The sequence below is a fragment of the Corvus cornix genome, chromosome 1 (assembly GCF_000738735.6).
Source record: "Corvus cornix cornix isolate S_Up_H32 chromosome 1, ASM73873v5, whole genome shotgun sequence".
In the NCBI taxonomy this organism is placed as follows: domain Eukaryota; kingdom Metazoa; phylum Chordata; class Aves; order Passeriformes; family Corvidae; genus Corvus; species Corvus cornix.
In genome coordinates, this window is record NC_046332.1 from 94,188,369 (window position 1) to 94,204,292 (window position 15,924).

Consider the following 15,924-nt stretch of genomic DNA (forward strand, 5'->3'; position numbering starts at 1 on the left):
ACAGAAAGCAGTTTTGTCCATGGGGACAAGAACTTTCAATAGTCTGCCTTGGTGCTAAAGGAATCCAACCTTATCACCCTCTCCAACCCCCTGAAAGGAAATTGCAGCGAGGTGGGGGCCTGTCTCTTCCCACAAGTAAGCAGTGATAGGATGAGAGGAAATGGCCTCAAGTTGTACCAGGGCAGTTTAGATTGGAGGTATTTAAAACACTTGTAGATACGACATTTAGGGACATGGTTTAGCGATGAACTTGGCAGTGTTTAGTTTACTATCAGACTCGATCTCAGAGGTCTTTTCAAACCTAAACAATTCTATGATTCTCCTCTTCTCCCTGAGTACAGTGTCTCTTTCCTCACGAGAAATTTGGAGTCAGATGGAGTCAGGAACTGGAAGTCTAGAACAGCCAGTATGGAAACCCAGTTTAGTCCTGCCTGCCTGTCCAGAGACAAGGCACCTAAAAGGCAGTGTTGTGTAATTTCCTTATAGGAACTGACAACTGACTCCTCAGCAGGATCTGGCCTTTTATTTCTATACAGGGATTACATAAAATACCAGATAAATACGTCCCTTTTTTTTTATTATTTTGTATCGGCAGATCTTATTTGAATGTTTGGCAGGACTCTTGTAAACACACAGAAATAAGTAAATTATCTGTGGGCCGTAAAAATCCTGAACTTAACTGAAGATCTTTGTAAAATCATGCACTTAAACTAGACCCACATTCCCCAGCTACAAACCAACATCTCTGTTGAAAAAATAAGCCTGCTACAGAGTGTTATATTTGTCTAGAAAAGTAAGCACACCTACATGAGATATTTGATATAAAGGGTCCATCGTTGTGCCTTTTATCAACTAAATAGAATGTCTTTCCCACCTCAGAGAATCTAAGACTCTGGATGTTTGTCTCCCCCAGGAGACAAAAGATGCACTCTTTTCAGACTGCATGATGTCTGACTTTGCTAACTCCTCATGCCTGATGAGAACTCAGGGATTACATAGGACAGAAGCTTAAGGCAGAAGGAAGTCTTTAAACTTTGAGAGTTACTTTTGGGACATTGTCTTGATCTTTGATGATATGGCATCTAGCATGTTACTTATGATAATTCTAAAACCCAAGGAGCCCCAGTCACAGCATGAGCATAGAAGATATGTTTCAAATGCATTTATTTCCATATTGCCTTTTTTTTTTTTTTCCCTTTTCTAACTGCTCAATTCAAATTACAGACATAGGAGCTATATTAGTAAAAGCTAGACGTGATTAAATACTTTCAGTAATCAGGTTACTAAAATATAAATTTAGATGACTAGAGGAGTAATTTCTATTCAAGATACTTTTAACTGCATTGACTGATTGTGACTAGATTCATTAGGCAAGAATTTAGACCAAATCTATATTCAGGATACTGGTCAGAACCCTGAGGAAGGTCATGATATCTGGAAATTTCCAAAGCACTCACCCAAACTTACCCATCCACTGACAAACATTTTCCTACCTTAGTCCTGTCAGATCAGGCAACTCTTTGCCTGCCTATCTGATTGGTAAGGCTCAGACCACTCTTTTAGGGAGGGTCTGCACTAAAACCAGCTAGAGATGGTTTTAATTCAAACAAACCACATGGAGCTGTCTTCCTGAAAGGATACAAAATCAGGTCCCCTAGTTCTAGAAATAGTTTCGGGACCACCAAGTTGTACTATGTTGTGAGACAGAGGAGCTGTATCTGCATAAAGAGTCATTTAGTAGCTGTGGCAATTTCGTTGCCACAACTTTCTAGCCTAATGGTTTGGTCATATTTGGACAGGGAGAAAGTTGCCTTCCAATACTCATTGTTGGAAACATGTGAGTAATTTATATTAAGTGTTAATTAGAAAGAGTCTGCAAAACATTTCTCCCCTTTTTCTGGGAGTATATGACAGATTCAGCACTTTTCTTTCTGTACTCCAATGAGTACTCTCACAGGAGACAGGTGACTACATGTCCAGGTAAGCTGAGAAGGGGCTAGAGCCCAAATAAAACAGAGTGAGGGCACGAGCATTAGCTAATAACTGTCACATGAACATTGTTATGACAGAAATATACCCATGCTTGTCAAATTTTCCCTGTTGATACTTCAAAAGATCTCAGCAGTTCTCCTGCATTGCAAAACAAATATCCATTTTCAGAGAAGAGTGGATTTATGAAAAGGTATGTTTGTGAAGAGTTGAAATTATGTGTAAGTTCAGACTGCATCCAACAAATACTTTCAGCTAGAAAAAGTGAAAAAGATGTTGAAATACTGAAATATTCTATTTCAGCATTTTAAAGGACTTTTTTTCAAAAATTAATCATAAACACTATGCTATAATTTCATTTAACAACTTTTTTTTTTTATCATAGAAGTCTGATTGAGAATTAAGCTAAGTTGACAGGAAAGGAAATAGGAAAGTGCTAAGAGGGGACTTTATTCATATATATGAAAACCAAACGAAGCTACTTAAGGTTGAAATAAATATGTCTAATTCAAGATGAGGTTCTCTTTCAAAAATCCTCAAAAAGTCAAATCATGACTTGACTGAACTTTTGCCTCTGACACTTCACAGCAAAATGCATGATTTGACCAGATCCAGCATACATTCATGGGTTGGTGAAAAGGCCAAACCACAGTGGAGAGGACAGACAGTCTTTGCTAATGATCTAATTCTCACAGCCACAGTGTAAGCCAGCACTGGGATTTATTTATTTCTTCTCAAAAGGAAAATCCTGAATATACAGAGAACAGCAGAACTGGAAGAAAAGCATTTCTTTCTATTTTGTTAAGATATTGTCAAATAGTTATGCTCAGGTGGTGTTCTCCTTTTAAAAATTTTATATTTAAAACACAAAGCCATGAAATGTTTAATACCATTCTGGAAAACTGATTTGTACAGAGTTTAGTTACATTTATTATTTAACAAGCGAATGGCAAAACTTACTTTAAGTTCCTCAGAGCATTTCAGATATTAGCAGGCTTTATAGAGATAAGAATAACAGGATTACTAGGGATGCCAATACTATACAGCAGAATTAAAAGCTACAGTTAATATGGCTATTACTATCACTTTAGAACTATGCTACAATCTATTATGCTTTCTTAGCAAGTTAATGAAATTCTTTGTCCCACACACAAAGGATCTGCAGTATAATAAAGTTATTAAAGAAAGTAATTAAACCTTTTAGAATAAAAAAGGATCACTGACAAAAAAAAAAGGTAAATGCATTTCACTTACTCAACAATCATACTATTGTTTTGTAAACAATACAAATTTTTAAAAGGCTTATCACTTCATGCTGTACACAGATCTTTTGAAAAATATCGGTGCATGTATTTCTCTGAACGTCTAAATCAGTTTTTAAAAACAAAGTTTTGCTTAAAATTTGCAATAGGAATGTAACTACAGCAACTAAAAACCACCAAGTGCTATTTCAGGAGTAACGTATACAAGCTTTATAAAATTTCTCATGCCAATAGATGTTGTTTTTCTTTTATTGTGGCTTAGTATGGTTTCAGAATTCTCTTGGCTTTAAGACCAGTAACTTTTTAAAGTGTAATACGTATCTGATTCCTCTTACCTTATGCTGAAGGTGATTTGTTAGGCGTTTCGGTTTTTCCACATATTAAAAATTAAGCAATAAGGCACAATGTGGAGGAGTGATTATCTGATGATAATCCCAGCATCCTGAAATTGCTTTATTGCAAATATAAATATATTTTAGATTGTTCACTGGATATTAGGGGCATTAGCACACCCACAGAGTTTAATCTTCCCCTTTAGAATATTAAATTCATAAGGCTTTTTTTTTGTCTAAGCTATTTTTTAATGTGAAAGACAGGACTTCATATACTCAAGAAATACTGTAATTGGCTGGTGCTTACTCCACTGGGAGATGAATTTACAAGCACTGTACAGTTCTGCTGAAACTACTTCTCAACACTTCAAAATGTCAATAGTATATTTTCCCAGCCCTGTAAACACATTTTGATACACAATATAAACTTTAATGGTAGTTTTAAGACACCTCTGGGGGTATGGTTACTTAAGCAATAAGACACAGTAGGGTGTGAATTATGGTATAATAATTCCCTACCAACTGCATTGTTAGGCACGAGGCCAAAGGCCAAGGGACCAATGAACACATTAGGTGTGAATTATGACATCATAAGTCACACTGTAGAGTGTCTTACTGACATTAGAGAAATATTTAAAACATGTTTTAAAGCAAATGCTTTAGTCCTAGAGTACTATATTTTAATGGAATATCCTGAAAAATCTTTCCAAGTAAAAAGTTAGCCTTTATATAACCTGGAATTAGAAATGAAATTGAAACAAAGCAAAACAAAACAAAAAAGGTCTTCTAAGTTTGTCATATTGCAGTGTGGTGACAAGCTTTAAAGAACAGCCCCAGAAAATATATGTCTTACCCAAGTTTGTAAAAAATAGCACAAAGGCCTTCTGCACAGGGGATTATAATCTGCTTTTCTCATTGTAGAATCAGATTGCTTGAATCAGAGGTGTACTGGCTTCTCCCATGTAACTGTGTTGATGAAACTGCTAGAAAACCTACATACCTTTTTTCCACACTTGTTCATACTGTAATAGGGCACAATATGGACTTTGAACAAGTAGCAGAAAAGTTCCTTAAGACCCCATTTGAACTCCTGCAGCTGAGGCTGCTCACAGTTCTAACACAACTTTTAGTAAGGACTGCAAGTAGGATAATGTATATTTATACTGTTTTCCATTTTAAACTCTGTTTGACAAATGCATTTTCTCCCCTCTGGGTACTCCCTCATTCCAAGAGCAGCAATGACAACAATGTCATCTGGAGATACACAAGCTCACCTTACAAATAGCTCAGTGACTGGGAGCAAGCTCACTGCAGCAGCAGGGGTTTTGGCTTGATCTAAACTGGTTTCTCAGTCAGTTTTTACAGCTTGTCTTAAACTTCCAGGCTGCTGTGGATTGATTGCTACCAGTGGCCGAGCCAGCTAGTGAGCATTAGGGTTGGCAATATGATAAAGCTTGTGGGAGGGCTGTTTGCCAGGCCCATTTGGGGAGCGATAAGCCTCAGGGCATGTCTGCGTGTCTCAGTGCACTGAGGTGCTCAGCATTGCTAGGCTGGCTGGGTAGATGCTGTTGTGGCTATGGATAGGGATGCTGTGCCATGTAGGGATAACAACCGGCATCCTGGAAGCAATATAGCTGCAAGGTCAGGTTAATTAGCTCTGCTGCATCCAGTTCTGGAGCCATTTAATTTCTCACTCACAGAGGGATCTCTGTGTGTCCCTGGTTATCTGAGCAAAAAACCAGAAACCTCAGTTCTTCCAGGCACAGCCTCATTCTGACAGAATAAGAGTTGTTTTCTGCATAACCTCACTCATAGGGGTTTCCTGCCCCCCCGGATAAAGTCATTATCTGTGGCCATTTACATCAGTCAGAGGTAAAATCTGGAGCCTAGAGTTCCTCATTCTCTGTGAAACAGAAATGACAAATCTTACATAGAGGACTTCTGTGAAGGTAGCAGTGGTAACAAAGTAAAATTTTGAGCTAACTTGGTGTCTCCCCTTCCTTGTCCACTCAAAATGTCTGTTTTAATCTCCAGCAAGGGAAGGTGCTTAATTCTGCCTACTGCTTGATGATACTCACGGGAACAATTTGAGTTTTGCTGCTTTCCTGTATAAACAAACAAACAAGCATGTGATTGCTTATTGCTATTCAGCCTGATTAAAACTTCTGTCAAACATGATGGAAAAACCTACACCTCTATGGATTTTTTACTTTTCCAACAACTTCCAACAAAGAGTGAGTTCACCAATTTAGACCTAGCTTACATTTGAAAATACTTGTTTTATATCCACTTGCAAAACTGGAAACACTTTTTCCTGGATCTCAATAGGAATGGGACAAACAACCAAGAAAAGGGTTCCACACTGCCTCTACATACTCCAAGAACTTAAAATAAGTAGCCCCAGAAAAAAACCTTTAAATATATATAAATTACACCTTTTAGTGGCAAAGCAGTATTTCAAAGACTGCTGAGCAATAACTAACAAGTTCTCAGCAGCATGTTTTTCATAAATTAACATTACTGCTCAGAACTCATGTACACTAACTAGAATGCTGCAATTTCTGAAACCATTTTATTACATGAAATTTGAGGTATAAATGCATCACTGTGCTACCATAATAAGGACATAATACTTTGATATACCCATCTCTGCAAAGCCTTTGGGCTTGTAACAGTAAATCACAGACCTATTTTCATACCTCATTACCATTATGTATCTTTCCACTGACACCTGACCTTATGCATAATCAGGTATGAATCTCAAACCACACTTACAGTCTAAATGAGTGCCTCATTATTTTGCATAACCCAGAATGAAATAAGATTTGAGATGTAACTGCAAAATTCGCAGTTCACACATTCAGAAATGCAGGTTCATCAAAAAGAAGTAATGGTCTCTAATTTGGGACTGTGAACAGCACCAAATCACTACTGCTCATAGGAGCTTTGCAAGAATTTCAGGATTGGATTTTAGAAAGGATATTGCCAGTTCTGAAAAAAATAACACATTGTTGAAACTGTTTGGTATGTTGTTAAAGATGAACTATGAAAGAAAAATGAAAGTACTGAATTTATTACCTGTATTTTGAAGAAAGAACAACAGCACCAATTGCATGAAGTTATAAAACACCAGAAATAAACATGTAAATAATCTCCATGGAACACAGACATCTACAAAGAAATATATATATATATGTATACATGTAATATAATAAACCCATTCATTAGGGAACAAGAAACATATTTTTGTACTGTATAAAACAGCTGTACAGTGTGCACGCAGACTTTCCTGATGTCTCTAAAATGTCTGTCAGTCACTTCTCCCCATCATCATTTGCTTAACATAGTTTCTTCATTGTCCATGGGAGAACTCTAAGTGACTGTTTTGTACTTTTAAACTAAGTACTTACAGTGCAGTTTGTCTCCATATATATATACACATGCATACATATATATACTCACCAGTGCACACATATATGTATACATGTATATATATGAAAAGAACAAACACACACATGTACACACACACGTGACAGATCAAAACAGCTCCTCCATCCTGTGCTATCGAATTAGTGCTTATAAAAAATCCCTGCACATTTTGTGAAGGGAAGAAAACTTGCTGATTGTGCAGATTGAAGTGATTAGATGGTTCCATTCCTAACAGTCTGCAAACACACATCTGAATCATATGGTGGTGTCCCATATGCCTGAAGAGAGTCTGTTGCAGGAGGTATCTTCTACCTTCTTCAGCAGTGTTGGCTTCTTACAAGGGGGTGGAGGTGGGGCTGTGATTCTTTGCTCAGTGTTGTGCAATATTTGCTGCCAGTCTTCTCTCTCTTCACACAGCTTTCTCCTCCAATCTAGAAGCTCTTGTAGAGCCACACTCTCATTCTCAGAAAGTCTAAGCTGATGAATAACCTGTGAGAAGAAAACAATGATAGCAATAACAATAATAATAATATGTGGATAAAGAAAACAGATCAAATAAGCCTGTTAATAATTTGAAGCAACCTTGTCCTCCAAAAGGGTTTTAAACTCTTTACACTGAAAACAAAGAACATTAGTGATTTAGAATTGCCCAATTGCAATCTTATGTCTGAAAGTCACAGAGCCTGAAGTCACAATGTCTGAAGTTGTATGAAGCAACTGTCAAAAATGAAACAAACGGAAAAAACTCCCCTGTGTCGTCAAAGGGTACATGAACAGAATTCTCTGAAACACACAAAGCAGACTGCCTACAGCTGCTGCAGGAGTAGCAAGGTTTGTCCTATAAATATAAGTACCCAAATAGCCATAACCATAACCTTTGTTGCATATTAGAATCAGTAAAGCTACTTGTCAGACAGGTGTTATCCTTAGAACCAGGGGCCAGTTCTTGTCTTCCTCCAGAGTATACATTAACAACTTCAACTGTAGTTTCAGTCAGCCTGAATCTATTTATAAATTCATTCTGAAGTAGCCACAGTTCGTACTAGATTCACAATCCACCTAGAAGAAACTGTTCCCTTCCTTTTAACTCTTCTATTCCAGTGACTATTTATTTTGTTCAAGTCAGTTTGAAGCCCTCATAGCAGCACAAGTCCATGAAGCGACGAAGTCCATCTCACGGTCCTTTAAGACTTACTTGACACCTATGCAGTACAGCAGCCCCTAGAGCAGGTACTGAGATCTATTGGCTTGGGAGCTTTCTGTAACTAGAAAATATGAAACAAGCCCATCATAACATCTAATAGCCCACAGCCCGTATCCTGTTACCTTCTTTCTTAAGAACCCCACAGGAGCACCTGTTAGAGGCACCTATGGCGTGACTAAAATGCCCACACTTCACCTCACACAATGGGCTCATGTAAAGGTTGCATTTCCCTACTTGTCATAATGAAAGATGACTGCATGTTAGTTACGATAAAGGAAATGATGTGCAGTGCCCTTAAATGCTCATGAGACACTCCACACAGGATTAGCTCCAGTTGCAAGGAAAGCTGAGTGACATGAAGGGCGTTTTTGTCGCTGATAGGCAATGGGGTTCCTGGGGTAGAAGACTTTGCTATTGCCTGTGGCTCCCGCTGTTCCTTCACAGAACAGCAAGTACCTGAGTACAGAGGCTTACCAGGCTTTACACTGCTATTTCAAGTGTGTCCTGTGCAAGTCAGATCTTTCACATGCACATGCTGTCAGAGAAGGAATAAGCCCTTACATGGATATGCCTGAATATCTACAGGGAATTTGCTTAATTTCTGGTTGGTTGATACTTCAAAGAGAAATGCCTTAGCCTATATTATGCCTTAATAACAGGTATAATCAAGCACAGTTTAAAGTTCTAAATTTTTTTAAAAAACGAAGAAAAATGAAAATGTTTGAAAGACTTCATTAAGTGTATCTCAACTGCATATCACTATAAAATTAAAAACCTCTTTGCTTTTATATTTACACAAAATGCAACAGGGCATCTCAGCAACTCAAGTGAAAATTAAATGTTCCACAGATAGTGCTAGAAGAATATCAGAGACAAAACATACTTTTTCTTTTTTTCAGTGGTTTATAAAAGATTAGAAGACAAAAGTTTGACTTGGAAACAACTTATCAAGAAAGACAGGTCAGGTGGCTTTATCCTGTAGAACAGTTGAATAGTTTGTGAGTCACCATGGCTTACTCACGGCCAGTTTCTGTAGTTTTTTGTGCGTTTAAATTATGAGCATAATCCATTTTAGAAAACACATAGATTGGAATGCAGTCTTCCCAATTTGGACACCTTATTTGTACCTAAATTTAAGACAGTTCATGAACTGTGCTAGGCATGCTTCTCAGAGAGGTGCTGGAACACACAAGAACCAAGCTTTGTTAGATGGTCATCGCAAGAGTTTCATATGAAAGAGTTTCAGAGATAAGTAATCAAAGACATGCCTGAACACTGCAGTATAAATATAGTTATTAAAAAATAGGTATTTTGAAACTGTGTAATTGGATGTGCTCTGGTGACAAAAGTTTGGATAGTATGACTAATGAAGTCTGGAAGAATTTTCAGATTGAGAGATGGACAGAGTATTTGGAAAGAGACAGTGCCACTGCTGTTCCAAGGAACATAAAGGCACATAGGGGCAGGGTAAGAAGTGAGCACATTTTGCCTGGGCAAGGAATTGACAAATGCATCCTGTTTATAGCTTGTAGGCACTGAAGAAACTTTATTATACTGGCCTGCTTATGCAAGCTGTAAATTAATATAGGGTCATCAGTTTCACTATAGAGCTCATTTTCCAGTGAATAGTGGACAAAAATTGGTCCAGTTCACAAATAAGCGTACATATTTTATTGTAATTTCTTAGGCAGGGATGGAAAAATATCTCAAACATTTATTCATTATGAAACTGATCTGGTAAATAAGCTGGAAAACAACCTGCATGAAGGACATGAGGTGAAACTGCAGTCGAAATGAAATGGGGGAAAATGCACAAGAAGTGGCAGAGCTCTAAACGAACCAATTAATTTAATTAGATCTATTTGAATAACATGATATCTTTTCTCTTTTTCATTTGTGATTAGACTTGTGACAAGCTGAAGATCTATTATACATATTCATTATAGAAAAGGTTGGCTGAATAATTTTACACGAAGCACAATGTAAAAGAGTAAGCTATGTTTCCTGATTATTATTCTATATCCTGAGAAGGTATTTTATGAAGGGTGAATGATGTGTGTGGGAATTAATTACTTTAAGACTACTGATCTTTTGAATGGACACTAAACAAAGAACTTCAACCAACTGTATTGGCAACAACTGTAGACCAGGATTTTCCTACTCAAAGTCAATGGTCAATCAGACATGGTATACAGCATTTGGGCTAGACCCACAAAACATATAGTATTTGAATAACTGGCATTTAACAGCTCTGCCTTTGGGTGGAAACACCATCCCTGTGTTTAGTATCCAGAGCAAACAAGAAAAGCTGAAGTGTCAAAGTCACACACAAAAGAAGAGCTTGTGGAGTTACCACAGCTATTAACTGGCAACTGCAATGGATTGAAGGATTTAAACCAGATCTGTATTTTCCACTGCAAAATATGGAAAGATGGACAAAATAAATTTGTAATGAGCAGCCCAGGGAGGAGCTTTCAGAATTAATTCTTTCCACTTCACAGCCCAAACACTCAGGCTGTAGCAGCAAGTGCTCTCCTCCCGGCATCAAGGATTTTGGTGGGTGACAGAACACAAATGACTCAGTTCCATCACAACATGCATGGAAGGACTTTCATCATTCTCTAGAAGTTAGAGCATATTGGGAAATTAGAAGATGTGGATTCAACTTCTCTGTATTGGTCCTAGCTGAGATGAAGATCATTTTCCTCTTTGCATTGGTAACTAGGAAGCAGCTGATAACTCTCCAGTGTTCTGGCTTCTGTTGAACAGAGCTGGCACAGCCTCAGTGCTGTCTCTCCAACATTCCCACCTGACCAGTAGGCTGCGGGTGGGCAAGATCTTGGGAGGGGACACAACTAGGCCAGCTGACCCAAACTGACCAAGGGGATATTCCATACCATATGCTGTCTGCACACCTATAAGAAAAAGGAGGGGGAAGGGGAGATATTCATTATTTAGACTTTACCTTCCAGAACAACCTCCACATATGCTGAAGCCCTGCTTCCCAGGAAGTAGCCAGACACTGCTTGCTAATCAGAAGTAGAGAATAAAATATTTTTGTTTTATTTTCCTTTTCCTTTGCTTCTTGCATGTGCACAACCTTCACTTTTGCTTTAGTAAACTGCCTATATCTTGACCCATGAATTTTTTTCCATCTTATTTTTTCCCCCTGTCCTGTAGCAGAGGGGAGTGATAGAGCAGCTTGGTGAGCACTTGGTGTTCAGCCAGGGTCAACCCACCACAGTTCTTTCAGGTTGAGGAAGAGACCAAGTTCCCACATGCTGAGAGAACACTTCAAGTACAAGGGGTGGACTCTGAGTGCAGAGCAGAAGGACTCTGACTCCTGTGCTTTGTGCTGTCTGATTAGCGTGCTAAAGTAAAACCTTCAGAGAGAGTCCCTTGTGGTTTTAGTGCACAAAAAAGCACAGGAGACAGAGCACTTTGGTTATATGCTGGCAGTCATGAAAATCTTGGAGCACAATTTTGCCTATACACATTTGAGTATTGCATAGTCATTGGAGAATGAGGCTCTGAACTTCCTTCTGGATTTAGGCTTCTAAATTCTGCCTAAATTTCACTGTACAGCCTAAAACAGACATGCTGGATTTCAACTTTGTCTTAGAATCAAGATGAGTTGCTATAAGGTAAGTCAGTAATTTTTTTTTAATTACAGTCTATTTCATATGCAAGTTAAAAATTCAGCAAGTTTTTAATTATAGAAACTAGAAGGTTTCATATTTTAAATAATTTGTGACAAAAAATATGCCAGATAAAATGATTAACTAGCACATTTACAATTAACTTTGAGTTATTTAGAGATTTTGCTCTAGAATCTCAAGAAATTAATTCTTCTTTAAAAGATCAAATGCTATAACTTTACAGAGGATGTTTTGTAACATTCAGAAGCAAAGAATTTATATTCTCTGTTTGTGTGTCAAATGCAATGGAGTCTTAATCATCAGCCTATGACTAAAGGGCTTATTACATAGTCTGACAAACAGAGATTTATTATTGGTAGATTCTTTTCAGTATTTCACCTCAGTTTGCTCCCTCATTGACCAAATGTAGGGTTTACCTTTTAAAAAATATGTGTATACTGCTATACTAATTTTTTCATTCATGAATGCACTCTTTTTACTAGTATTCATCAGAAATGAAGTACTTAATTACATATGATAATTACGTATTATTTAAAACATACAAACAATTTTCTTTGCACAAAATGTAGCACTTCATGTTGTGTTACAGTTCTTAGTTGCTTCTTTAAATTTTAGTAAGATTCCTGCCTATAGACGTATAAGCACAAGAGAAAATCACAGCACAATTTAAGGACATGCAAAGCACATAAACCTGTGTTGCTGAGACATTTCCCTTTTGTAGCTAGTTCATATTTTTTGCTGGGAGAAATAATGCCAGCTGTTTTCTTCAACAGATTTATCAATGTTGGTGCTTTAAAGTAACTGTCAGTAAATGCTCACAGTTAATTATTGCATCATTGATTTTTCTCTTCCATTAGCGAAGTTGAGGTCCCATCATGGAGTCTTTGGGATGACTGAGTTCAGAAGAGCAATGATTTTACCTTTCTAAACTTTGATCAGGATCTAAAGTGAATTATGCAATAAATGTAAAATGTTTATGATAAATTATCATAATTATTTTAGAAATGAAACTGCCTTGACAAAATCCCTGTTTACAATTTCTTTCAGTTTGTAGGCTGCCTAAATATGAAAGCCAAATAAATTTCAGCCAATGGGTGATTCACATTTAATTTTATTACAGCCCTCAAAAGCAGTTCATAGACCCCAGTGGATCTTCTGTGGATCCCCAGTTTTAAAGACAGTAAAGATGAGGATGTTCTGACCTCTTATTTCAAAATTAAACACCATTTCATTCAGTAATTCAGAAAATAATTCTTACTGCAAGCAATTATTAGCAAGAGCAACATATTTTGATTCAACTTGTATGCAACTCCCACAAAAATGTTTCTAACTCATTTTAATGGCTTCATTTTTTAAATTTAATTTTTTTTTAATCTCATAAGCCCTTACACTGACTCTTTCCAAACATGCGTGTCACAACTTTATTTCCAAACTACTGAACAGGCACACTGCAACCTCTCAAAAAATCCTAACACTTCAGGTCCCAACAGGTATGTTTGGGGTTTTTATAACGTTAAAGAAAGAGCAGATAACAGGAAAGGATTGCTTTTCCACCAACTACTGAATCAAGGAAAATTAAAAATCTGTCAGTCTACATGTTATTTACCAATATAATATTCACTTAAGTATATAAGGGGAAAGTGCACAGTAAGCCAAGGGTGTGTTAAGAAGCCCAGGTAAGCGTTCAACACAAATCAAATCAATATGCAAATTCGTGTTTGATTGGGAAACCTGCACTGGCCATGTAAGACCCCAGCAGGGAGCACAGAGCAGCTATGATAAATGAGCTTACATGCTTCAAAATTCCAATTAAAATCTTCAAACACGAATGTAACACTGGGATCCAAACTGATTCATGGGATTGTCATGTGAGTGCTGGGACAGGCATTTTTTTGAAGTAGCAGATCCACTGGATGTAATAACTTGATATGTGATATACAACAATAAAATTATTTTAGTTAATTGTTCTTTTAAACTGCTGATGATTTTTCTTTGTGTTGGAACAACTTACAATGTCCAAAAAAAAGCTCCGAATGGATGTCAAATGGGTTTATTGGAAAAGAGAAAATGGCAAAGAAGACAGGTGCTCTGTCTGGTGCAAATCTGGAAGTGCTCTGGAGGAGGCATGCCAGCAAAAAATTAATGAGATCCATAACTGAAAATACATTGCATTTGCTTTTTTCTAAACAGGAAAATATCTGTCTCAGTTAAATTTTCGTATTACATCAAAAGAAGGAACTAAGTTTAGAACAGGTGTTGTTATATGATGACATACCAAAGGAAGTAATAACTTGGCTGAACTATAAATATTTGGGATAATCTTATAAGTAACTTTGTATTTAAAATAAAATTTAAAAGGGACTTCATTTATGAACAAAAATGCATTGCCACTAGATTCAGTTAGAAATGTTTTCCCTTCTGACAAGCTAATTTACAACTCTCTGTTGGATTTTTTTTTTCAAGGGACAGATTCAGTTCTCTTCCAAACATTAGTTGTGGAATGATGCTGGAATTGGGAAATTGTTGTGTCAGAGATCATGCAGACACAGGTATCTTTGATTGCCCAGTCCAGCCCTCTGCTATCTCATGGCACTTGGAAAACTCTCAAACTTCATCCTAAAAAATTAATTCCACTGTTTGCCTGAGTTTCACTTTCTGATAGGATTTTCCAGAAGAATTAATGAAAGAAAAATGTGCTAAGGATTACTATCTACAGAATGAACTCTGACTCCAGAAGCCCTTCCTCACAGGCCACTGGAAACTGAGAGATCATACTTGCAAAAGGAACATCTCGTATCTCTGTCTTTACCCTGCATAGCAGAGCCTTCTTGTTTTTATCAGAAAGAGAATCTCGGCCTACACATACCTTTACTGTGCCTCAGGCCGGATATTTGACATTCTTCATCTAACTGCGATTCTATTTCTGGTGGAGGTTGTCTCATTTTCTGCCATACTGTTGTAGTTTCTTGTGGTCTTTTTGTTGTTGTTGTTTATTAGGTTTATCTTTGTTTTTTTGTTTGATTTGAGGGAGAGGGAGGTGGTTGTTTGGTTTGGGGTGATTTTTTTTTATTATTATTTTTTGAAGTGATACATTTTAGTCACAAAAGCTGGACCTGTCTTCCATACTTTTGCATCATTCAGTGAATGTATCAATATTATCAAAAATATACCAATAGTTATATCCCAATATTATCAATGAATTATGTTAGTCATCCTCCATACAGACTGGAAGTATCTCAGCAATCAAACAAAGATAATATATCTTTGCAAAATAAAATCAGCACACAAAACCTGAGTACAACTGTAATTTGCAACCTGGTAGAAAATATTAGCATAAGGTAGACAATGTTCGATAATATATAACAGGCACACTGATTACCTGAGCTGGGAATAGAGTTGGACAAATCTATACATTCAAAACAGGGCTGTACTTTGTTTATTTGGATCTTGTGGCTTTCAATTTTAATTTTGTTTTTTTTTTGCTGAGTTTCTTTCAGCTCTAGATTCCTGATTTCAACTAAAAAGTGACACATTCCCAGAGTGACTAAAACATCAACCATCAGCAAATACTGAGGGTTTTTTTCTCCAAGGTAATATATATCCCCAGATAAACTGATCATACAATGCTCTTTAAAACATTCAGAGCATCCCCCTAATTTGCCTCTGATGCTTGAGAAAAAGAATATGTTCATACAGTAACTGTGTCTTTCTCAAGATGAGTTCTGGAAACAAATCCTTTATCATAGAGGTTTTCGGAACAGCTGACCTAACAATGCTGATACTGCTTTGCATATAATCTAACAAAAAATGTCCAACAAACTAAGTCATGTTGCTACTTAATTGATCACTGACTTTTTATGGCAAGATATTTTATCCGACTAGATAGAGATTACGTTTGCCACAATGCTTGCAAAGCAATTACAAAAACAATCATCAGCTCGTATTTGCTGTAGTTGGGCATCATCCTTTGTTGTATAGAAACACTACACTTGTGGTCAAACAATTTATTTAGCAATACTCAAACAATCATTTAATTTATGGTCTGTTAG

The 15,924-nt window shown here is 37.0% G+C and overlaps 1 protein-coding gene across 6 annotated transcripts in view; it reads right to left on the reverse strand.

Moving 5' to 3' along the window:
• Positions 1–3,345: 3,345 nt before the first annotated feature.
• MYO16 (myosin XVI) overlaps positions 3,346–15,924 on the reverse strand; it is a 368,841-nt gene continuing 356,262 nt past the window's right edge. For all 6 annotated transcript variants that reach the window (XM_010394347.4, XM_039550108.1, XM_039550096.1 and 3 more), the window contains exon 35: positions 3,346–7,501. In XM_010394347.4, the coding sequence (XP_010392649.3) occupies positions 7,268–7,501 (234 nt within the window). In that variant the 3' untranslated portion in view covers positions 3,346–7,267. The remainder of the gene's footprint in view (positions 7,502–15,924) is intronic.